This window comes from Ovis canadensis, chromosome 13 (assembly GCF_042477335.2).
Source record: "Ovis canadensis isolate MfBH-ARS-UI-01 breed Bighorn chromosome 13, ARS-UI_OviCan_v2, whole genome shotgun sequence".
NCBI classification, from domain to species: Eukaryota; Metazoa; Chordata; class Mammalia; order Artiodactyla; family Bovidae; genus Ovis; species Ovis canadensis.
The window spans coordinates 89708673-89733179 of NC_091257.1; the positions used below are offsets into that span (position 1 = coordinate 89708673).

A 24507-nucleotide genomic window follows, 5' to 3' on the forward strand; every position below is an offset into this window, starting at 1 on the left:
CTTTTTAAATTTTGCAGTTGGTGTAATTTCCTTTCTCACTCGAAATAATATTCACTTTTAAATTTAATGTGCATTCCTTTTTAAAGGAACTTCTACGATTTAGTCCAGACAGAACATGGACCTGCTCTGTTTCCATTCTTAAGCAGATTTATGGCAATTGCACCGGGACAAAAATACCACCAGCCCTCTTCAGGATTTTCATCCTCTGTCCCTCCGTTGGTGTCACTGGGAGATCCAATGACATGTTCTCTGCAGAGGGAACAGATGTGAATTATTCAGCCACAGAGAACTCAGACCTCACAGAGCACTTTATTGCGGGGGTGGGGGGGACTGGAGGTTTCCAAAGGATAAATGGGGGTCCTGAAAGTTGAAGAAATAGGATCACACACTGAGAAGGGATCAAAGAGCAAAGGGCGTTATGTTTGAACAGTAGCTGAGCTGGAGGAAAGGATGTCAGCAAATCATGGGGCTCCTCAAGGGAACCACCAAGGTCTTCGCAGCTAAGATTTGACTAGTGGAAGCCAACATGGAACGTCTGTCAGGCACACCTGGAGAGATCCCTGGAATAAGAGCCAAATCCTGGAGGTTGTTCCAGCTGTCTTTATCCCAGCCAGCTGACTGACTCTGCAAGACAACGGGATGAAAAATGATGTTCTGGTGAGATGCTGGGGCCCTTCTCACCTTCAGGACCATAGCTTGCAATTAATGGAAGAAAGGAGATGGTATCATTTTTATATCATTTCACAGGGAGAGAAAACAGAAGCGGAGTGTCTTCAGGGGCTCATAGAGTGATCGTGTGCTCTGGCTTTTCCCATAGTCCCAGTTTATGCCTGTTGTTCCCACTGTAATAATTAATGGCATCTCCTTTCACTCTTAAAAGTATCTTGGTTTGGTCAATAAAGCATGTGGTTGCCCTGGCTATAATCACCTTAAGAAAATAAAAAGAATCAGTGACGAGGTTTGATAGAAGTTAAGGCCTGGAGCGACTGGCTGGTGCATGGTGCCCAGCTCTGGGTCAGTTCACTGGGCCTTCTTCTGACTTGATCTCAGCTACTCCACCACCTCTGCTTACTCTGTCTGTACCCACCATTCATTTCATATTCACCCACATCCCTTTGACCACTGCTCCCTTTCCCACCCTCTCTTTCCCAAAACATCCTCTACTTACCCTTCTGTGAGCTGCATTCTTACCTCTGGATCACAAGCCCCAAGACTGCCAGGCTTCTGGAAGGGACCGGTCAACACCAGGCCTCCCAGGGTGGCCCAAGTTAGCATGGAGACTGGGACTTACTTCTCCGGGGGCAGATAGCTTGGCAGACACTTTCAGATTGGAAGTTGTTATTGTTCCCTTGGCAACCTCCATAGATAAATGAGGAGCAGGTTTCTTTTTGCTCATCGTACCACCAGCGCACAAAGAAGGCGTTGCAGGGGCCAGGAACCTTTGGCAAAGTGCACACATCTGCAGGGAGATTGAGGGGCAGAGCTGTTTGGATGTCTGCCTCCCTAAGGAACATTCCAAGCACGTGCAAAGGCATGGGGTGGGAGGGCAGCAGAATGCAGAGGCATGAAAATTTTAGCGCACGCACAGAACTTATCCTGCATGGATGCTTCAGGAATGTTTACAGTAAAAAATCCTGAATGGAAGCATTTACTGAACAACTGTTTTGTGCACAGTCCTAGGAGGTACAAATAGAGTTCTTTAGAACCTCAGAGTCTGAAGCACGATGAGCACACAGTTATTAAATGGTCAGACACTGTTCTCAGTACTTGACATATATTAACACATAGTCTTATGAGGTAGGTCCTCTTATCATCTTCATTTTTCAGATGAACAAACTGAGACTCAGAGCGGCTAAGTCACTTCCCTAAGGTCACATATAGATTGTAAGGGATTTGAATGTAGATAGTCTGTTGCTTTTAACACTGAAGCCAGATCCTTTACTCTGACTGGCAAGGCCCTGCCTTGTCAGAGCTTTCTCTACCAACTCTAGCTTTATCGATCTCATCTCTTACCATACTCATGCTCTTCTCTGCTCTCTGGGCTTCCTAGCTTGAGAATGGTGTCTTCTCACACAGGGCCTTTGCACATGCTGTTCCCTATGCCAGAAACGTCTGCCCTTCCATTTTTCCTACCTTCTATCCCTCTTTCAGATCTTAGATCACGGATTCCTTTTCTGTCCCCCCGGCTACACTGAACAAGTGGAGCCCATCATGGGTGTCAGGACCACTAGTAAATGTTTGTTTAATGAATGAATAACCCTTGATGAACAAGGTCTTCTTTAGAGCTCAACAATATGGGCAGAGAGAAAAGAGTGTAGGAGATCAAAGATGTCTAGGAGAGGCATCCAGAATTTCTACAGACAGAGAGACCAGAAAAGAAGCTAGGAAATACAGATTATATACCTATTTTTTATAGCTATCATGTCACCTGCCACCATGCTGGCATTTGATGAGACTTCAGTAGCTACTTAGCATCTCAGAGGATCACAAAATACTCACACCCTTCTTAGAAACAGGAAAACTAAGACCCTTAGAGGAAAAATTACATTACTCACATCACACTCCTAAATAGAGGCAGAAATGAGATAAAACCCACTTCTGTCAACACCCTCCCCAGCCCAGCACTGACAGGATTTGTGCCAAGTTGAAGATGCACCCCGGAGAGGGCAATGGCACCCCACTCCAGTACTCTTGCCTGGAAAACCCCATGGTGGAGGAGCCCGGTAGGCTGCAGTCCATGGGGTCGCTTAGAGTCGGACACGACTGAGCGACTTCACTTTCACTTTTCACTTTCATGCTTTGGAGAAGGCAATGGCAACCCACTCCAATACTCTTGCCTGGAGACTCCAAGGGAAGGGGAGCCTGGTGGGCTGCCATCTATGGGGTCCCACAGAGTCGGACATGACTGAAGCGACTTGGCAGTAGCGGAAGATGCACCCGGTCTCTTGGTCAGAGACCAGTCATTAGCAAACCAGGGGAGGAGAACGACAATACCAGAGCAGGTGGCAGAAAGTGGGGGGAGGGGGGAGGGTGTCAGGTAATACAGGGGATTGGTGAGTTACCTTTGTTGACATCTAAACATTTCTTTCCACAGCTAAACGGGCAACATTTCATCTTCTTTGGGCAATCTCTGCTGTTCATACATAGGTCTCTTTCTTGTATTTCACATCTTACCCTGTTTCGGGGACACTGCCCTGAGGGACAAAAGGATATACTCGTCTGGAACCTTGAAGGGGCTGGAGCTCCCCCCTTCCCAGGACCAGGACACCATCACCAAAGGAGGGAACCTGTTTTCACTTCACTTCTCACCTTCAGGGAGCTCAGAATTTCCCCAGCGATACCCCCACTCCCAACCACATAACCGCTCAACATCTGATCTCCAAACCCATCATCCATAAGGTTCCAGGGACAGAGATGCTTGTCCCAGGACTATCCTTGTCACTTGGCCTTCCCGTATTTGGATGTTCCCTGGCTGGGGGCAGTGGGGTTGCAGCTCTCAGTGGTTGCAAACTCCCTTTCTGGAAGCAGGGCTTTTGAATTCTGTGCATCCCTCCGTTTGGCAGGAACTGTCCCTGAACCCTGATTTTCTTCATTTGCCGAGAGGGCTGTGTGGAAGATTCATGTGACAAACCTTGTAAAGCCATCGTCAAGCCACCCGGGACATCATCAGCATCCCCATCCACCATCCCCATCCTCCTCCTGCTCATCATTATAACCAGTATTGATTAAGGGTTTACTGTGTCCCTGTTCGTTTCTCTTCAGTCCTCCTTACAGCTCTTCTGGGTAAGCTTTGTCCATTCACATTGTGTAAAAAAGGAGGTGCTGTAAACTTGCCAAGTTCACACGGCTACCAGGGAGTGAAACAAGATTTGGCCCTGCCGTGTGTGGCTCCGCTGCTGTCTGAGGGCTCAGTTTCTCTCTGCTGCTAATGGCAGGGGTCTTCATTATGTCAGCATTCCAGGGGGCTTTCAAAGACCCTTCTTTACCCCAAAGGCAAAGATCCCCTGTAGGTGTGGAGGTGGGGGTGGGGAAATTTTGGAGGGCTACAGTGAGAAGACCTAGAAGTTGATGAAGGTGGTGCTGGGGGCAGGGAGTGGCCTTTCTTATGGGGAATTTTCCCGAATTCCCTTAGTCTGTTTCATCCAAACCCTTCCAGGAAGAAGCCCTCTCATAATTATGGTGGGAAGTCAGTTGCCACAGGCTCGGGTTCCTGCATTCACCAAGGACATCTTAACCGGGAGGAAAGGAGCTAAAAGGAGGTCTCCGGATATGGTTCTTCTTTCTCCCCCAGGATTCCAGACAGAGGTGGGGGAACACATTTCTCATCAGCAAAAATTTCTTTTCCTTCCTCCCAGCCAAGCTCTATTTCTCCACTAGGAAGACTGAGTCTTCAATTCTTGCTTTGATACTTACTTTGATACTTACTTAGAAAGAATGCCTCCACCAGCCCAGGTTTCTGAACACCCCCCAAGATAATGAATAGTATCAGGATTGGCAAAACTCCGAGGAACCCCATTTCAGGAGGGACTCGCCTGCCTGGCAGCATCAAAACCAGGAACTCCTGCTCTGCAGCTTCTGCTTCTGAACTTTGGCTGCCCCAGCCTAGCTTGACACTCCAGGAAACCATACATCACTGGAGCCAAGCCAGCCACACACTCCCTCTCCTGGGGAACGACAAGCCCCGGAGGCCATCAGTGGGACTAGCTGACTCCCACAACGTCAACCCTTGCGGGGAAGAGCTCTTTGATGGGCAGCTCCCTCTTTTCAACCAGGGAGAAGGACAAAGCTTGTCAGGGGCTTCTAGACCCCCTAGGCAGAAGGGCATATTTGATTTCAGGATCTTCTGTTTTCCAGGGGGAGTCTGGAGATCACGAGGATCCCAGTTCTCTTGTCCCCTTCTAATCTTACTCTTCTCCTGACGTATCTGTTTTGGTCTGCTTATTTTTCTCACACTGCTTTTGCTTGTTTGTTTTTCCTTCTCTCAACACCTTTCTCTTTTGCTGCCTATTATTTCTCTCTTTTTCTTTGCATTTCCCTCTGTCTGGGTTTCTTTCTCCCTGCCATTCATCCCTCTTCTGTCTTTCTCTTCCTTCTTTGGGGGCCACCCCTTTTCGTTGCGTGTGTGTGCTTAGGCGTTCAGTTGCGTCCAATTCTTTGTGACCCCGTGGACTGTAACCCGCTAGGCTCCTTTGTCCATGGGATTTTCCAGGCAAGAATCCTGGAGTGGGTTGCCATTTCCTTCTCCAGGGGATTTTCCTGACTCAGGGATCAAAGATCCCTGTATCTCCTGCATTGATGGGTGGATTCTTTACCACAGCACCACCTAATTGGATAGGCATCACTGTTCTTTAATCATTGTCAGAGAGTAAAGGTATTGTCATGGGTAGCATGTCGGGGAAGAAACAGGCTGATTTGAAAATGAACCAAATCTTCAGAGAGTGCCTGTTAAAGTTGTGGTGCTTTGAAAGCTGGAGAGGAGGTTATAGCTAATGGAGAGCTTCTATCACCTCTGAGTGTAATTTGGAATCAGTGATGCAGGCAGTGGTGGAGGGGGGGATAAATGTCAGTTATGACCTCATAGCTAGCTGCAGCAGTGGGGCCTGAAGAATGTTCTGTTGAACTTTCCAATTTAAGGCTTGCAGCATCCATAGGTCATATTCTTGGCTTGTCTCTGATTTTACCTGCAGCTGTAGGAGACAGATCTAGTTCATTATTTTTTTTCCTAATCCATGTCTTAAACTGGGGTGGAATTCACATTACATAAAATTAAGAATTTTAAAGTAACAGTTCAGTAGCTTTTCAGTACCTTCGTAACATTACACAACTTTCACCTTTATTAATTCCAAAACATTTTCATCACTCCCAAAGAAAACCTCATACCATTAGCAGTCACTCTACACCCTCTCCAGCCTATTCCAGCCCCTAGAAACCACTATTCTCTTCTTATCTTTATGGATTTACCTGTTCTGGATAGTTCATGTAAATGGAATCTCATAGTATATGACCTTTTGTATGTAACTTCTTCAGTTCTGTCGCTCAGTCGTGTCCGACTCTTTGCGACCCCATGAACCACAGCACACCAGGCCTCCCTGTCCATCACCAACTCCTGGAGGCCACCCAAACCCATGTCCATTGAGTCGATGATGCCATCCAGCCATCTCATCCTCTGTCATCCCCTTTTCCTCCTGCCCTCAATCTTTCCCAGCATCAGGGTCTTTTCCAATGAGTCAGCTCTCGGCATCAGGTGGCCAAAGTATTGGAGTTTCAGCTTCAACATCAGTCCTTCCAATGAACACCCAGGACTGATCTCCTTTAGGAAGGACTAGTTGGAACTCCTTGCAGTCCAAGGGACTCTCAAGAGTCTTCTTCAACACCACAGTTCAAAAGCATCAATTCTTCTGCACTCAGCTTTCTTTATAGTCCAACTCTCACACCCATACATGACCACTGGAAAAACCATAGCCTTGACTAGATGGACTTTTGCTGGCAAAGTAATGTCTCTGCTTTTCAATATGCTGTCTAGGTTGGTCATAATTTTCCTTCCAAGGAGTAAGTGTCTTTTAATTTCATGGCTGCAATCACCATCTGCAGTAATCTTGAAGCCCAGAAAAATAGTCTGACACTGTTACCCCATCTATTTGCCATGAAGGGATAGGACCAGATGCCATGATCTTCGTTTTCTGAATGTTGAGCTTCAAGCCAACTTTTTCACTCTCCTCTTTCACTTTCATCAAGAGGCTTTTTAGCTCCTCTTCACTTTCTGCCATAAGGGTGGTGTCATCTACATATCTGAGGTTATTGATATTTCTCCTGGAAATCTTGATTCCAGCTTGTGCTTCCTCCAGCCCAGCATTTCTCATGATGTACTCTGCATATAAATTAAATAAACAGGGTGACAATACACAGCTTTGACATACTCCTTTTCCTATTTGGAACCAGTCTGCTGTTCCATGTCCAGTTCTAACTGTTGCTTCCAGACCTGCATACAGATTTCTCAAGAGGCAGGTCAGGTGGTCTGGTATTCCCATCTCTCTCAGAATTTTCCAGTTTCTTGTGATCCACACAGTCAAAGGCTTTGGCATAGTCAATAAAGCAGAAATAGATGTTTTTCTGGAACTCTCTTGCTTTTTCCATGATCCAGTGGATGTTGGCAATTTGATCTCTGGTTCCTCTGCCTTTTCTAAAACCAGCTTGAACATCTGGAAGTTCATGGTTCATGTATTGCTGAAGCCTGGCTTGGAGAATTTTGAGCATTACTTTACTAGCATGTGAGATGAGTGCAATTGTGCAGTAGGTTGAGCATTCTTTGGCATTGCCTTTCTTTGGGATTGGAATGAAAACTGACCTTTTCCAGTCCTGTGGCCATTGCTGAGTTTTCCAAATTTGCTAGCATATTGAGTGAAGCACTTTCACAGCATCATCTCTCAGGATTTGAAATAGCTCAACTGGAATTCCATCACCTCCACTAGCTTTGTTTGTGGAGGCCCACTTGACTTCACATTCCAAGATGTCTGGCTCTAGGTGAGTGATCACACCATCATGATTATCTGGGTCATGAAGATCTTTTTTGTACCATTCTTCTGTGTATTCTTGCCACCTCTTCTTGATATCTTCTGCTTCTGTTAGGTCCATACCATTTCTGTCCTTTATTGAGCCCATCTTTGCATGAATGTTCCCTTAGTATCTCTAATTTTCTTAAAGAGATCTCCAGTCTTTCCCATTCTATTGTTTTCCCCTATTTCTTTGCACTGATCACTGAGGAAGGCTTTCTTATCTCTCCTTGCTATTCTTTAGAACTCTGCATTCAAATGGTGGATCTTTCCTTTTCTCCTTTGCTTTTCACTTCCCTTCTTTTCACAGCTATTTGTAAGGCCTCCTCAGACAGCCATTTTGCTTTTATGCATTTCTTTTTCTTGGGGATGGTCTTGATCCCTGTCTCCTGCACAATGTCACAAACCTCATTCCATAGTTCATCAGGCACTCTTGTCTATCAGATCTAGTCCCTTAAATCTATTTCTCACTTTCACTGTATAGTCATAAGGGATTTGATTTAGGTCATATCTGAATGTCTAGTGGTTTTCCCCACTTTCTTCAATTTCAGTCTGAATTTGGCAACAAGGAATTCATGATCTGAGCCACAGTCAGCTCCCAGTTTTATCTGTGCTGACTGTATAGAGCTTCTCCATCTTTGGCTGCAAAGAATATAATCAATCTAATTTCAGTGTCAATCATCTGGTGATGTCCATGTGTAGAGTCTTCTCTTGTGTTGTTGGAAGAGGGTGTTTGCTATGACCAGTGAGTTCTCTTGGTAGAACTCTATTAGCCTTTGCCCTGCTTCATTCTGTACTCCAAGGCCAAATTTGCCTGTTACTCCAGGTGTTTCTTGACTTCCTACTTTTGCATTCCAGTCTCCTATAATGAAAAGGAAATCTTTTTTGGGTGTTAGTTCTAGAAGGTCTTGTAGGTCTTCATAAAACTGTTCAACTTCAGCTTCTTCAGTGTTACTGGTCGGGGCATAGACTTGGATTACCATGATATTGAATGGTTTGCCTTGGAGACGAACAGAGATCATTCTGTTGTTTTTGAGATTGCATTCAAGTACTGAATTTTGGACTCTTTTCTTGACTATGATGGCTACTCCATTTTCTAAGGGATTCCTGCCCACAATAGTAGATATAATGGTCATCTGAGTTAAATTCACCCATTCCTGTCCATCTTAGTTCGCTGATTCCTAGAATGTCAACGCTCACTCTTGTCACCTCCTGTTTGACCACTTCCAATTTGCCTTGATTCATGGACCTAACATTCCAGGTTCCTATGCAATATTGCCCTTTACAGCATCAGACTTCTCTTCTATCACCAGTCCCATCCACAACTGGGTGTTGTTTTTGTTTTGGCTCCATCCCTCCATTCTTTCTGGAGTTATTTCTCCACTCATCTCCAGTAGCATATTGGGCACCTACTGACCTGGGGAGTTCCTCTTTCAGTGTCCTATCTCTTTGCCTTTTCATACTGTTCATGGGGTTCTCAAGGCAAGAATACTGAAGTGGTTTGCCATTCCCTTCTCCAGTGAGCCACATTTTGTCAGACCTCTCCACCCTGACCCGTCCGTCTTGGGTGGCCCCACACAGCATGGCTTACTTTCATTGAGTTAGACAAGGCTGTGATCCGTGTGATCAAATTGGCTAGTGTTTGTGATTGTGGTTTCAGTGTGTCTGCCCTCTCTCAGCACCTACGGTCTTACTTGGGTTTCTCTTACCTTGGACGTTGGGTATCTCTTCACCGCTGCTCTAGCAAAGCGCAGCCGCTGCTCCTTACCTCAGACATGGGGTAGCTCCTCTCTGCTGCCACCCTGACCTCGGACATGGGGTAGCTCCTCTCTGCCGCCACCCCAACCTCAGATGTCGGGTAGCTCCTCTCGGCCACCACCCCTGTGTGACTTCTTAGCAGAATGTTTTTGAGGTTCATCCACAGTGTAGCCTGCATTAGTGCTTCATTCCTTTTCATGTCTAAATTTTGTTTTGTTTTTGGCCACATCACACAGCACACAGGATCTCTGTTCCCTGACAAGCAATTGAACGCACACCCCCTGCAGTGGAAGCGCAGAGTCCCAACTACTGGGCGACCATGGAAGTTCCAATGGCTGAATAATATCCGATGCACACCAATAGCTTCCCACAAGTATCAGAGCTCTGCTTCTCTGCTCTGAGTTCTTTCTAACTTCCTAGGAACTTGGTCAGCTTGCATGCAGAAGAGTCTGGAAGAGTGAGGGATTTAACAACCAACATGCATCCAATAGAGGATGAAAGTCAATGACTAAACACCTCAGCTTCCTCATGAATGAAGAAAATTCAGAGGCAGGTTTTACAAGGTTCTTTGGAAGGTCCCTAATGGGATTAAGCTGCATTTTCCCACCACGGTAACCAACATATAATCAGCTCCTCTCTTCCTTGTATCACTATCCCACTCCTCAATTTGTATTTCTTGAAAGATCCCAAATAAACTTACTTTCACCCATGCCCTTCTCCTAGAAAGAAGCAGCACCCAAGAGCCCTTGCCTTAAGAGTCATATGATGCTTTGAAAAAACAGAGGAGTCGTATAGCAACGTCCCTGGAATCCTCAACTCTCAAGGTTCTGAGTATCTTCATTTCCTTTAATGATGTCACCAGAAAGTGTAATATGCCAATAGACAAATCATTCAGGCTCAGAGGCACAGGACTAAATTAAGTGCTTTATTGGGAAAAATGAGAGCTTCACAGAACAAGCAGTTCTAGAAGTTGGACATAAAGATAAGAAGCATAGAGATGGGATCAAAAGAGAAAGATTATGTCTAAAAAGAGGCTGAGATGGAGAAAGGGGAGACAGGCACCAGGATTCAGTTTAGGGACGCTCTCAGGCCTTGGAACACTGGAAGTAGAACAGTGGAAGCCAGCCTGGATCGTCTGCAGGCACACGGACAGCGCTTGGTCATAAACTGAATCCCAGTGGCGGTTGCAGTGTATCATTTCACATTCAGGAAGTAGAGCCTGTTGAGAACAGAGGATAGGACCAGCTGAGCTTCTAGGACTCAGCTTATTTTCCAAACTAATCTTGAAGTTATGTTTGTACATCTTCTCACAGGAGACTAAAAGGAAGTAGGTTTCCCTGGAAAACTCTGAATGGGATGTGGCTGGGAGTGGGTTGCTGGCGAAGAGTCATGAGGGGAAATTGATGGCCTAGAAGGGTTGATTGGTCCACCTGTCTAGCACTAGGCTGGATGTCCTGTGATCTCTCTGAAGTTAGTCTCTGAGACCTCACCATGTCTGCATCCTCTCCTACTCCTAATACTTGCCAGCTTTGATCCACAACCACATCCCCTCCCAACCTCAGTTTCCCAACAAGCCATGGTCCCACCCTCTGCAAGGCTCATTCTTACCTGCTGATCAGAGCTGGTCAGTTCCTGGTCTTCACCTGGTCTGTCAAGGATGCAACTATCCTGGAATGGGCCAAGCAACACTCCGACTTCCCCTCTGAGTGACCCTGGCAAGGATGAGAGACTGGGGCCCCTGGGACTCACCCTTTGTGGAACAGGCACTCTGGCACACGGCTTGGGATTGGAAGTTGTTATTGTTTCCTCTACAACCACCATAGATGAAGCTGGAGCAAGTATTATTTGTCTTATCATACCACCAACGATGGAAAAGAGCCATGCATGGGCCAGCTTCTTTGGGCATACTGCATATGTCTGCAGGGAGATGCCAGAGTTGAGGTTTTAAAGTGCCCACACCAAAAAAAACCACAAAACAGCAGCTGTTATTCTCCCCCTAGTAACTAGCACAGACGAAACCAAACAGGCTCCTTTTACCTTTTCACACCTCGGGAGCCCAGTTCCATTGATATATTTGCCCATTTGTAGAGCAGAACAAAGCTGTTTGGCTGTCTGCATCCCCAGGGAACATCAGGTCAGGTCCCCACCTTCTCTTCAGGTCACTGGACTGTCTCCCCAGAGAGTGAGGAGCCTCTGTTTTCAGGGCTGTGCGCTTAACTCGGGGCATGCACATTGACCTCCCACATTACCAGTCTTGTCCTTGACTTCAGTAAAATGAGGATGCAAACTCCCACCCTGCTCATCACCTGGGGATGTCCTGAGATGCAAATAAGATCACCCTCAAGGCCCGCTAAGTTGTGAGCTCCTTGACTGTATCTAAATGTGCAGTTTCTAGTGCAGCGCCTGGTGAGAATTTCATTCTGAATGGATACAGGAGTGCTCAAAAATGCCAAATTATAAGCCACTTACTCTTCCCTCCAAACCATGCCAAAGAAAGAGAATATGGAGTCAGAATCAAGGGTAAGTCCATGCAGGGAATGCAAGGGGTAGTTTTTCAGATTGTCAAGCCCCTTTTTTCCCTGCAGTTAGCTTCTGTCCTGTTATGGATTGAGTACCCCCCTACACACAATTCCAGTTCAAATATTGAAGACCTAGCCCTCAGCACCTCAGAAGGACCGTGTTTGGAAATAAAATTGGGGCCTATATCAGTAGTTAAGATGAGGCTATACTGGGATGGGATGGGCCCCTAATCCAAAATGACTGGTGTCCCTTAAAAAGGACAAATGCTAACAGATAACTAGTAAAGACCCACTGTATAGCACAGGGAACTCTACTCAATATTTTATAATGGCCTATATGGGAAAAGCATCTTAAAAATAGTGGATAAATGTATTACTGATCCACTGTACTGTACACCTGAAAGTAAGATAACATTGTAAATTAATTATACTCCAATAAAAAAATTAATAATAAAAAGGGTAAATTCTGACACCAACACACACACACAGGGAGGACACCATGTGAACATGAAGATAAGGGATCTCCATGGCATGGAACACCAGAGGTTGCCAGCAAACCACCAGAAGTTAGAGGAAGAGGTGTGACACAGATTCTCCCTCCCCACCTGACAAAGAACCAACCAACTTGCCAACACTTGACCCTGAACTTCTAGCCTGCTGAATGGTGAGACAATACATTTCTGTAGTTTAAGCCATCTTGTTGGTGGTATTTTGCTACAACAGTCCTAGCAAACTAACACAGGTCCGAGCTAAACGATAAGTTCCCCAAGAGTCAATGCCCACAGCTAAACAGTTGAGTCCTGTTGATTTTTACCTTCTCAAAGCTCACCTGTCTGCCCCTCTCCTGAAGTCTCAGGCTGTTGGGAGAGCCTCAGATTGATCTTCCAGCCTCTATCCTTGGCTCCTACAATCAGTCCTTCCTGCTGCCCACTAGAGAGAAGGACCTGATGGATCCGAGACCAAGCTAATTGTGTCATTTCGCAGCTAAGACCTTGACTTCATGAGCAGGCCTTCCATGGCCTATAGACACTTCATTGTCTGGCTACTGTTTGGCGCTCTGGCCTCTTCCCCTACCACAGTCCCCTTTTGAGCTTCAGGCTTCCACAATCTTCAACAACCCCCACACACACCTTTCACTCCATTTTCCCTCTGCCACCTTTCCATTGTTCATTAATCACACTGTTATTCTCCCTTCAAAACCCTTCCCAGACATCAACTCCACTATGGCATCTTGAACCCCATTCTACACACCACACCCCACAGGTGCCGAACTTGATCCTGCATTTTTCTACTGTGCTTCCGAGTTGTGTGTGTGTGTTTGTCATTTTTTTCATCTTCCATCTCATCTATGAAGTGGTGAGCTTCTGAGGCAGTGAGCAGAGACCATGTCTGATTTCATCTTGGAACCCCATTCTTAGCAGGTGGTCATGTAGAGTGTTCAGTTCAGTTCAGTTCAGTTGCTCAGTCGTGTCCAACTCTTTGTGACCCCATGAATCGCAGCACGCCAGGCCTCCCTGTCCAAACCATCTCCCGGAGTTCACTCAGACTCACAGCCATCGAGTCCGTGATGCCATCCAGCCATCTCATCCTCTGTTGTCCCCTTCTCCTCCTGCCCCCAATCCCTCCCAGCATCAGAGTCTTTTCCAATGAGTCAACTCTTCACATGAGGTGGCCAAACTACTGGAGCTTCAGCTTTAGCATCATTCCTTCCAAAGAAATCCCAGGACTGATCTCCTTAAGAATGGACTGGTTGGATCTCCTTGCAGTCCAAGGGACTCTCAAGAGTCTTCTCCAACACCACAGTTCAAAACCATCAATTCTTCGGCACTCAGCCTTCTACACAGTCCAACTCTCACATCCATACATGACCACAGGAAAAACCATAGCCTTGACTAGATGGACCTTAGTCGGCAAAGTAATGTCTCTGCTTTTGAATATACTATGTAGGTTGGTCATAACTTTTCTTCCAAGGAGTCAGCGTCTTTTAATTTCATGGCTGCAGTCACCATCTGCAGTGATTTTGGAGCCCAGAAAAATAAAGTCTGACACTGTCTCCACTGTTTCCCCATCTATTTCCCATGAAGTGATGGGACCGGATGCCATGATCTTCATTTTCTGAATGTTGAGATTTAAGCCAACTTTTTCACTCTCCTCTTTCACTTTCATCAAGAGGCTTTTCAGCTCCTCTTCACTTTCTGCCATAATGGTGGTGTCATCTGCATATCTGAGGTTATTGATATTTCTCCCGGCAATCTTGATTCCATCTTGTGCTTCTTCCAGTCCAGCATTTCTCATGATGTACTCTGCATAGACGTTAAATAAGCAGGGTGACAATATACAGCCTTGACATACTCCTTTTCCTATTTGGAACCATCCTGTTGTTCCATGTCCAGTTCTAACTGTTGCTTCCTGACCTGCATACAGATTTCTCAAGAGGCAGGTCAGGTGGTCTGGTATTCCCATCTCTTTCAGAATTTTCCACAGTTTATTGTGATCCACACAGTCAAAGGCTTTGGCATAGTCAATAAAGCAGAAATAGATGTCTTTCTGGAACTCTCTTGCTTTTTCCATGATCCAGAGGATGTTGGTAATTTGATCTCTGGTTCCTCTGCCTTTTCTAAAACCAGCTTGAACATCTGGGAGTTCATGATTCACTTATTGCTGAAGCCTGGCTTGGAGAATTTTGAGCATTACTTTACTAGCATGTGAGATGAGTGCAATTGTGCAGTAGTTTGAGCATTCTTTTGCATTGTCTTTCTTTGGGATTGGAATGAAAACTGACCTTTTCCAGTCCTGTGGCCACTGCTGAGTTTTCCAAATTTGCTGGCATATTGAGTGCAGCACTTTCACAGCATCATCTTTCAGAATTTGAAATAGCTCAACTGGAATTCCATCACCTCCACTAGCTTTGTTCATAGTGATGCTTTCTAAGGCCCACTTAACTTCACATTCCAAGATGTCTGGCTCTAGATGAGTGATCACACCATCGTGATTATCTGGGTTGTGAAGATCTTTTTTGTATAGTTCTTCCGTGTATTCTTGCCACCTCTTCTTAATATCTTCTGCTTCTGTTAGGTCCATACTGTTTCAGTCCGTTATTGAGCCCATCTTTGCATGAAATGTTCCCTTGCTATCTCTAATTTTCTTGAAGAGATCTCTAGTCTTTCCCATTCTGTTGTTTCCCTCTATTTCTTTGCATTGATCACTGAAGAAGGCTTTCTTGTCTCTTCTTGCTATTCTTTGGAACTCTACATTCAGATGCTTATATCTTTCCTTTTCTCCTTTGCTTTTCGCCTCTCTTCTTTTCACAGCTATTTATTTGTAAGTCCTCCCCAGGCAGCCATTTTGCTTTTTTGCATTTGTTTTCCATGGGGATGGTCTTGATCCCTGTCTCCTGTACAATGTCACGAGCCTCATTCCATAGTTCATCAGGCACTCTATCTCTCAGATCTAGGCCCTTAAATCTATTTTTCACTTCCACTGTATAATCATAAGGGATTTGATTTAGGTCATACCTGAATGGTCTAGCGGTTTTCCCTATTTTCTTCAATTTGAGTCTGAATTTGGCAATAAGGAGTTCATGATCTGAGCCACAGTCAGCTCCTGGTCTTGTTTTTGTTGTCTGTATAGAGCTTCTCCATCTTTGGCTGCAAAGAATATAATCAATCTGATTTCAGTGTTGACCATCTGGTGATGTCCATGTAGGATTTTGCAAATGCTGAGGGTAAAACAAAATGTATCCTGACTGGAACTGAATAAGTCATTCCTTGAGCACCTACTACATGCTCAATGCTTAAAGAGACAAAGTATGGCCTCTGTTATATAGGAGCTCCCAGTCATGAATGACTGAATAATGTGAGCTAACATGTGTCACATATCTGTTAGACGCCAGGCATTGCCCTAAGCATTCCACCTGCATAAGCATATTTAATCTTTCAAATAACCTTTAACATTAGTCTTTTTGCTATCTAGAATCTGAGGCATCACAAGGGAAAGTGGTTAATTTGCCCAAGATAAATAGGCTGGTGAGAACTGGAGCTAAGATTTGAACTCAGGAAGTCTGGATTCAGAATTCCTCAAACTATAGGCAAACGAACAATCCACTGTCCATCTGCCTGTCCACCGCCAAGTTGACTTCACTTTCTACATCCCTTTCAGACACATCTGACTCTTCCTGGCCCTCTCAGCTACTTAGTCCAAGAAACCACTTTTTTTTTTTCATCTAGAAGTTCAAGTCACTCCATTCCCGCTTCGTAGACATAATAAAAGCCACACCATGTGCCCACCCACCTCAGTGAATTTCCATTGATCTTAAGATCAAGGTGAGACCCTCGTCCAACAAGAACCTACCTACCAAGAACCTTTTTCCCTTTCACCATGTCCATGCTCATGTACAAAGTCTTGACGGCGGGACGCCAGAATCCATCAAGACTGTGTACGTGTGCATTGCCTGTGCCTGGAAGCCCTTCCACCCACTTTTCCCCCAATTTTGCTACCCATCCTTCTGAACTCAACTCTAGTTTTACTTTCTCAGGGAAGGCTTCCTCAACCTCTTTATAATAAGTCAAATCCTATTATACGTCTCAGAGACACTCAACAAACATTTCTTAAATGAGTGAATAAAGAATCTCTGATAGTCTTAATAAATTCAACAGACATAGAAGACAAACTTATGGTCACCAAAAGGGAAAGGAAGGAGAAGGGATAAATTAGGAGTTTGGGACTAATAGATACATCCTACTATATATAAAATAGATAAACAACAATGAGCTACTGTATAGCACATATAGAACTATATTCAGCATCTTGTAATGCTTAACAATGGAAAAGAAACTGAAAAGAATATATATATATATATATATATATATATATATATGAATCACTTTGTTGTACACCTGAAACATTGTAAGGAACTATACTTTAACTTTTGTCTTTATTTTATTTTCAAAATTTAAACTTTTTATTTTTTATTGAAGTACAGTTGATTAACAATGTTATGGTAGTTTCAGGTGAACAGAGACGGGACCCTACATACAATGTAATACATATACATTATGTATTGCATAATGTAATACGTATACATTACACTTTAATTAAAAAAAATAAAATAATCCTTGATAGTCTTTCTGGAGCTGAGGTAGATGGGCATGGAGGTAAGACTGCCTCAGCAAAGGATAGGCCCTCTGGTCTGGAGTGGTCAGCAAAGATTTCTTAATGCTAAAGTGGATTTGTATAGGCAGGCAGTGAATCTGGAGCCAAAAGCTATTTTTTTGTATTTTTAAGAAATTCAAACATCTTAATTATCATTTGCAGCAACAATGTTGATATATGGTGAACCAATAGTGGCCCCCTGGGGACTAAGAAAATCATAAGGGTAAGAAAATAATAAGAGTGGAAAGGAGCCATGAGACTTTCTGGTTCAATCCCAACCTTATACCTAGATTTTGCTTGCAGAACCTGAGACCCAACAGGATGAAGATACTCCCTAATGTCAAATAAGGGCAGTGATATATCTAAATTTCAAGTTTCCCAAGTCCAGCAATCTTGCTCAGAGACCAGCCCTTAGTGAAGAAGGGACAGGGCCAGCCCAGAGGAGCAGAAAGGGAGGATATGGGTAAGGGGCTGGTTATTGAGACTCTCAGTATTTGTTTACCTTGTTGGAGGTTTATGCATTTTCTTCCGCAGCTGAAGAAGCAACACTTCTCATGCTTCGGGCACTTTTTGCTCTTTGAACATTCGTCCCTTTCTTTGAATTCACAATTACTCTGGATTCTGGGACACCTCTCTAGGGAAAGACTGACAATGAGTCTTACAGTCATAGTGCCCACCCTTCTCCAGACCCAAGGCAATTCTGAGGAGTCAGGGGAATTTCCTTTTGCTTTGCTCATCCCCAGGAGTCCTTTTCCTGGGGGCTTTCATTTATTTCCCAGCGCTGCCTGCACTAACCTCTCTCCTGACCACCCCTCACTCTCTGCCTCCTTTCCCCTAGCCCCACCGGCTAAGGCAAGATTTCTCAACCTAGGCACTGGAGGCATTTCGGCCAGATAATTATTTGATGGCTAGAGGAGGGACTTCCCTGGTGGCTCAGACGGTTAAGTGTCTGTCTATAATGCGGGAGACCCAGGTTTGATCCCCGGGTCGGGAAGATCCCCTGGAGAAGGGAATGACAATCCACTCCAGTAGTATGGCCTGGAGAATCCCATGGACAGAGGAGCCTGGTAGGCTACAGTCCCTGGGGTCACAAAGAGTCGGACACCACTGAGCGATTTCACTTTCACTTTCACTAGAGGAAGGTTGTCCTTTTGTAGGGCGTCCATGGTAGGACGTTTAGCAGCATCCCTGGCCTCTACCTACTAGACTGCCGGTAGCACTCCCCGGTTGTGACAAACAAAAAAGCCTCTAGACATTGTCAATGTTCCCTGGAAGGCAAAATGGCCCATTGAAAGCCATTGGTCTAACTAAGCCAATCTAGTCGCTTTGGGCTGGTTGAGAAAACAGTGTTTGGGAGTTCCTCTGGGGGGCGCTATTGTGCAGCAATATTGTTCACCCTGGCAGTCAGCCTGCTGGGTTTTTTAATTCTCATTCTTGGTTTACAACTTACTGTCTCTGAACTTTGGTTTCTTCATTTATAAAATCCTTTTAGCCTTACAGAGAGGTGAGGAAGAATTAAGACAAAGCGTGTAAAGCTCTAATCATCGTCACAGATGCCCAGTAATATTAACTAATATTGGTTAAGTTAACCATAGCCTAGCACTATTTCAACCATTTCAAAGAGGTTATCTCATATAACCGGCGTAATTGTTCTATGACACTAATTCTATTAATAGCCCCCATTTTGCAGATGAGGAAACTGAAGCATAAGGAATTTAAGCAGAATTTGTACCCACCAAGGCTGACTCCCTCTCTTTAAATCCCTTCTTTCAGAATGTTCAGTAAATGGTAGCAATTATCAATATTACTCTATTTGTCATTATTCAGTCGCTCAGTCGTGTCCGACTCTTTGGGACTCCATGGACTGCAGCATGCCGGGCATGGAGTATTACTGCCTTAAATTCAAAGGAACTTCGAAAAGTCAAGGAACCTCTATGGAGGTGGGAACACTTTCTAGAACTACATTTGAAAGAATCAGGAGTTAATAGAGGTGCGTTTCAAGAAAGGGGGCTATTTTTGTCATAGAGTGAGGGAAAAGTCCCTTAGGAGTCCCAGATCCTTATAGCCCCTCCCCTAAATGCTAGATTTTGTGATACCCAACCCACCACCCCACCAACCCACCTCCCCTCCACCCCCACTCAGAAAGACCTTCCATTTCAAAGGGGCTGAAAATACAAATTGCCCAGGTCTGGATTCTTGCATTCACTGAAGAGAAATTCCATAGAAAAGAAAAAGGGAAAAATAACCCAAATATCTCCCTCATCCCTAACCCAGGCCCAGGGCTAAGGTGGTGGAAAGCTTTTTTCTTCCTCCCAGCCATATTCTTTCTCTCCAGGGCAAGGGCTGAAACCCCAGTACTTACGGGGAAAGAACCAATCAGTCAGAGCAGGTCCCTGGACGTTCACTAGAAGGAGGGATAACACCAAGATGCTCAAAAGTCCAGAAGACGCCATTCTGAAGGAAAGCTGTCCTGCTGGTGGTTCCAGATCATAAAAATGTCTGGCTGCCTTTGTCCAGCCTAATCTTTCAGTGGTCAGTGTCTTGGATACTTGAGAGCTGGAGTCAAGCCAGCCACCTCCTTTCCTGATGGGAACACTGGGTTCCTGAAGTCATCGATGTGACTAGCTGGCATCCACACCCCACAGCCCTGGGCAAGGGTCTCTTACAGGTGGCTCTTGACTGTTAGCCCCCTCAACTGCAGTGGGTCTTCTGGTCAACCAGGGCAAGTGGGCAAAGCTGCTCTCACTTTCCAGGCTAGCTTAGGAGTGAATGCCACCATCAGAAGTCTTCATCTTGGTAACTTTGAGAGCTGTAGGATGACCTCATTCTCTATTCATTTGCCATTCCAACTGGCACACCCCCTCTTGTTTTGTTTGATCCATGTGCGTCTACTGAGCTCTTAGTATCTCTTTGTTTCTGTAAGTCTCCCATGGTCCCTATGTTTCTTTGTCTCCCTCTCCCACACTGGCCTCCCATCCTCCTTTTTCTCTTTGGCTCACTCCACTCAAACTCTTTGACTAAGACCAAAGAGTAAAGATGTTGCCCCAGAGTGATGTGGGGAGGAGGAAGCAAGCTGATAGCAGAGTTTGCAGATAACGTTTGTCAAGATTGCATTGTCCTGAGAGCAGGAAGGAGGGTCAGGAAGGTTGGAGCTTATACAGAGCATCTACCATCTGGTGCAAACTCCCTGTTGTCTGATGGGGAACTTTGAAGGGAAGAGACCTGCCTGAGAGACCACAACTCAGTAAAGGTCAATAACACAGCAGAGTTTCTGGTTTTTAACTAACTAATGGACCTCTAACTAACAGACGGGCTGTGGGAGAGAAAGGGGTGTTGCTGTAGGACTTGTCAGCTTTCCTTCAGCTACGGAACCCAGAACCCCAGCCCATCAATCAGTCCTGGTAGTTCAGTTCAGTTCAGTTCAGTCGCTCAGTCGTGTCCGACTCTTTGCAACCCCATGAATCGCAGCACGCCAGGCCTCCCTGTCCATCACCATCTCATGGAGTTCACTCAGACTCATGTCCATCGAGTCCGTGATGCCATCCAGCCATCTCATCCTCGGTCGTCCCTTTCTCCTCCTGCCCCCAATCTCTCCCAGCATCAGAGTCTTTTCCAATGAGTCAACTCTTCTCATGAGGTGTCCAAAATACTGGAGCTTCAGCTTTAGCATCATTCCTTCCAAAGAAATCCACTTCAGTATTCTGGCCTTGAGAACCCCATGAACAGTAGGAAAAGGCAAAATGATAGGATACCAAAAGAGGAACTCCCCAGGTCATTAGGTGCCCAATATGCTACTGGAAATCATTGGAGAAACAACTCCAGAAAGAATGAAGGGATAGAGCCAAAGCAAAAACAATACCCAGTTGTGGATGTGACTGGTGATAGAAGCAAGATCTGATGCTGTAAAGAGCAATATTGCACAGGAACCTGGAATGTCAGGTCCATGAATCAAGGCAAATTGGAAGTGGTCAAACAAGAGATGGCAAGGGTGAACGTTGACATTCTAGGAATCAGTGAACTAAAATGGACTGGAATGGGTGAATTTAACTCAGATGACCATTACATCTACTACTGCGGGCAGGAATCCCTCAGAAGAAATGGAGTAGCTATCATGGTCAACAAAAGAGTCCAAAATGCAGTACTTGGATGCAATCTCAAAAACGACAGAATGATCTCTGTTCATCTCCAAGGCAAACCATTCAATATCACGATAATCCAAGTCTATGCCCCAAGCAGTAACGCTGAAGAAACTGAAGTTGAACAGTTTTATGAAGACCTACAAGACCTTCTAGAACTAACACCCAAAAAAGATGTCCTTTTCATTATAGGGGACTGGAATGCAAAAGTAGGAAGTCAAGAAACACCTGGAGTAACAGGTAAATTTGGCCTTGGAATGTGGAATAAAGCAGGGCAAAGACTACTAGAGTTTTGCCAAGAAAATGCACTGGTCATAGCAAACACCCTCTTCCAACAACACAAGAGAAGACTCTACACATGGACATCACCAGATGGTCAACACCAAAATCAGATTGATTATATTCTTTGCAGCCAAAGATGGAGAAGATCTATACAGTCAGCACAGACAAGACTGGGAGCTGACTGTGGCTCAGATCATGAATTCCTTATTGCCAAATTCAGACTTAAATTGAAGAAAGTAGGGAAAACCGTTAGACCATTCAGGTATGACCTAAATCAAATCCCTTATGATTATACAGTGGAAGTGACAAATAGATTTAAGGGCCTAGATCTGATAGATAGAGTGCCTGATGAACTATGGAATGAAGTTTGTGACATTGTACAGGAGACAGGGATCAAGACCATCCCCATGGAAAAGAAATGCAAAAAAGCAAAATGGCTGTCTGGGGAGGCCTTAAAAATAGCTGTGAAAAGAAGAGAGGCAAAAAGCAAAGGAGAAAAGGAAAGATATAGGAAAGTTCCAAAGAATAGCAAGAAGAGATAAGAAAGCCTTCTTCAGTGATCAATGCAAAGAAATAGAGGAAAAGAACAGAATGGGAAAGACTAGAGATCTCTTCAAGAAAATTAGAGATAGCAAGGGAACATTTCATGCAAAGATGGGCTCGATAAAGGACAGAAATGGTCTGGACCTAACAGAAGCAGAAGATATTAAGAAGAGGTGGCAAGAATACACAGAAGAACTGTACAAAAAAGATCTTCATGACCCAGATAATCATGATGGTGTGATCACTCATCTAGAGCCAGACATCTTGGAATGTGAAGTTAAGTGGGCCTTAGAAAGCATCACTACGAACAAAGCTGGTGGAGGTGATGGAATTCCAGTTGAGCTGTTTCAAATCCTGAAAGTCCTGGTAGAAGGAGAGACAAATGTCATCAGTAGGCTCCCTGTTTTCTTCCCTAAATAGATGTTGCACTTTGGGCAAAGCTTTATTGTCCAACTGTCTTACCTGCTGGAGAAGCCAGACAAAAACCAACCTTATTATCGGTGACTGACTCTATGGTCACAAAATCTAGGATCACGACAAAGTCCCTGTGGAATCTATCATGTGGGTCTGAGCCTACTGATAGTGATGTTCTTGGACAGGACTGCCTGAGGCACTCAGATAGCCTGTATTTACTCTTGCAGAGCCCCACAGACATTCCCTCCATCATCACGGGGGCTGAGGTTGGGTCTGGATCAACCTTTGTGGTTCTTCAGGTGGTTGCAGGACATCTCTGCAAAATCCTCAGGGAACTGTTAAAGGGAAAAACCACGGGCCACAAATGACATCATTCATGCTCAAGTCTATGATACCAAGCCTAGATTTAATACCTAACCTAACTGCAGTTTTGACCTTCACCAGAAATGTAGCATTACTCAGCCTGGAATTCCCAGGTCTGCACCAATGAAGCAATCTGTCACGTGGGCCATCTCCATGCATGCCACTCCCCAAGAACAGGCAATCTGTGCGATAAGGACCCGTGATTCTCTTCCCTCCAAAAGCGTATCCCAGTCTAAAAAGTAATTCTTTATTTTGCTAATAGCTCTCTTGTCTCATAGCTCTTCCTATAAAAACCCTCCATTTTGTACAATCCCTTGGAGCACCTTCTAGCAGCTCAGTGGATGCTACTCAATTCATCAGTCACCTAAGAAAGCCAGTTTGACCTTCAAATTCACTCAGTTGAATTGTATTTTTTTAATGGAACTTTGCAAAACAAGGTTTTATTCACAAGTCCTGAAGGGTACATGACAGGCCCAAGGGCCACACAGTTAAGATCACAAGCAGAGAAAGATAAAGAAAGTGTAGACCTGGGGCTCTGCCTTTATTAGGGTTCAAGATGGAGTGTCTAAAGTTTCACTTTTTTTAAAAAACAATTTCTGCCCCTCTGCCCCCTGCTTTTTTTTTTTTTTTTTTTTGCTACACTGGGTCTTTTCTGCGTTGCATGGGCTCAGTAGCTGGGAATCTCTTGTGGAGCATGGATTCTAGAGCGAGTGGGCTCTCTAGTTGTGGCACTGGGCTTAGTTGCCCCATGGCATGTAGAATCTTAGCTCCCCAACCAGGGATTGTACCCACATCCCCTACATTGGAAGGTGGATTCTTAACCACTGGACCACAGGAAAATCCTCAGGCTTCACTCTTTATTGGTGAGTTTAAAGCATAGAAGCAGGAATGAGGGCATGGATGGGAGAAACCGGGTCATCCAGTGGTTAGTCATCTAGGTTATGTTGCTAAAACTCAGCCTCTGTTCACTAGTGCCCAATAAAAAGGCAGAGACAAGAGTTTGGGGTAAAATAGAAAAGAGTAGCTTTTAGTGCTTTGCCAGGGGAAGGGGTCCACAGGGGGCTAATGCCCTCAAAACTGTGTAACCCACCCTTGGCGAGGTAGACAGGAGCTCTCTAGTGTTCAAGGAGCAGGGCCTGATCAGCTTGTGGACAATTCTCAGATTGACTGGCATCCAGGTGAAGTTTCAAGCATCTTCAATGTCCTGATTTCAACAAGTCTAGGGTCTATATTCTTGCAGTGAGCAGTTTTCATCTGAAGGGAGTCTGCTTCCGATAAAAACAACTTAGGAACTTGTGCCAGGCCTTCATCTATATCTTTCAGGGAACTGGGAATTTGGGAGTTCTGCTATGTGACAGAATTATAGTCAATAATGTTAGCAGTTCCCCAGTCAACAGCTATTCTTTGTTTCTGCATCTTCACATTTCCCAACTATTAACTCTTGAGTCAATATTTTACTTCAAAAGACTAGGACACAGGGGCTTGAACACAGTTTCAGCACTTGGGCTTTCTAAGAGGGAAACTTCACAGATGGGGGCAGCCTGGTTCCTTGCCTAGTTGTTTTGCTGTGTCAAACAAGTGGCAATATGCTTTTATTCAAGAGGGATGTCGTCAAAATGGATGCCCTGACGATCAAAAGCTTAACATCAGGCACTATAGAATACGTTGCCACCAACTACATGATCTCACCAGATCCCACAAAGAAACTAGGGAACAGAATTTTTAATGAACTGCCAAGATGTCTTAAGCAGTAGCGTCCTTCTTATTCTACTACTTGCATTCTCCCAAACT

The 24507-nt window shown here is 44.8% G+C and overlaps 1 protein-coding gene across 1 annotated transcript; it reads right to left on the reverse strand.

The window, feature by feature from the left end:
* Positions 1 to 290: 290 nt before the first annotated feature.
* Positions 291 to 19431, reverse strand: LOC138416835 (eppin-like). The gene is made up of 5 exons (XM_069546332.1): positions 19337 to 19431; positions 17481 to 17608; positions 11058 to 11225; positions 3063 to 3194; positions 291 to 1459 (listed from the first exon to the last, which is right to left on the reverse strand). Exons 1-5 carry the CDS (start codon positions 19429 to 19431, stop codon positions 1269 to 1271), a joined length of 714 nt encoding a protein of 237 aa, XP_069402433.1. The 3' UTR covers positions 291 to 1268.
* Positions 19432 to 24507: the final 5076 nt, after the last annotated feature.

Excerpts from the sequence above, each read along its gene's own strand:
- LOC138416835 (XM_069546332.1), bottom strand. The coding sequence starts at position 19,431 with ATGGCGTCTTCTGGACTTTTGAGCATCTTGGTGTTATCCCTCCTTCTA. Across the intron at positions 3,195-11,057 it reads GAGTGCCTGTTCCACAAAGG|GGCAGTGTCCCCGAAACAGG; the intron begins GTGAGTCCCAGG and ends TTTGTCCCTCAG. Across the intron at positions 1,460-3,062 it reads ATGTTTAGATGTCAACAAAG|ATGTGTGCACTTTGCCAAAG; the intron begins GTAACTCACCAA and ends ATCTCCCTGCAG.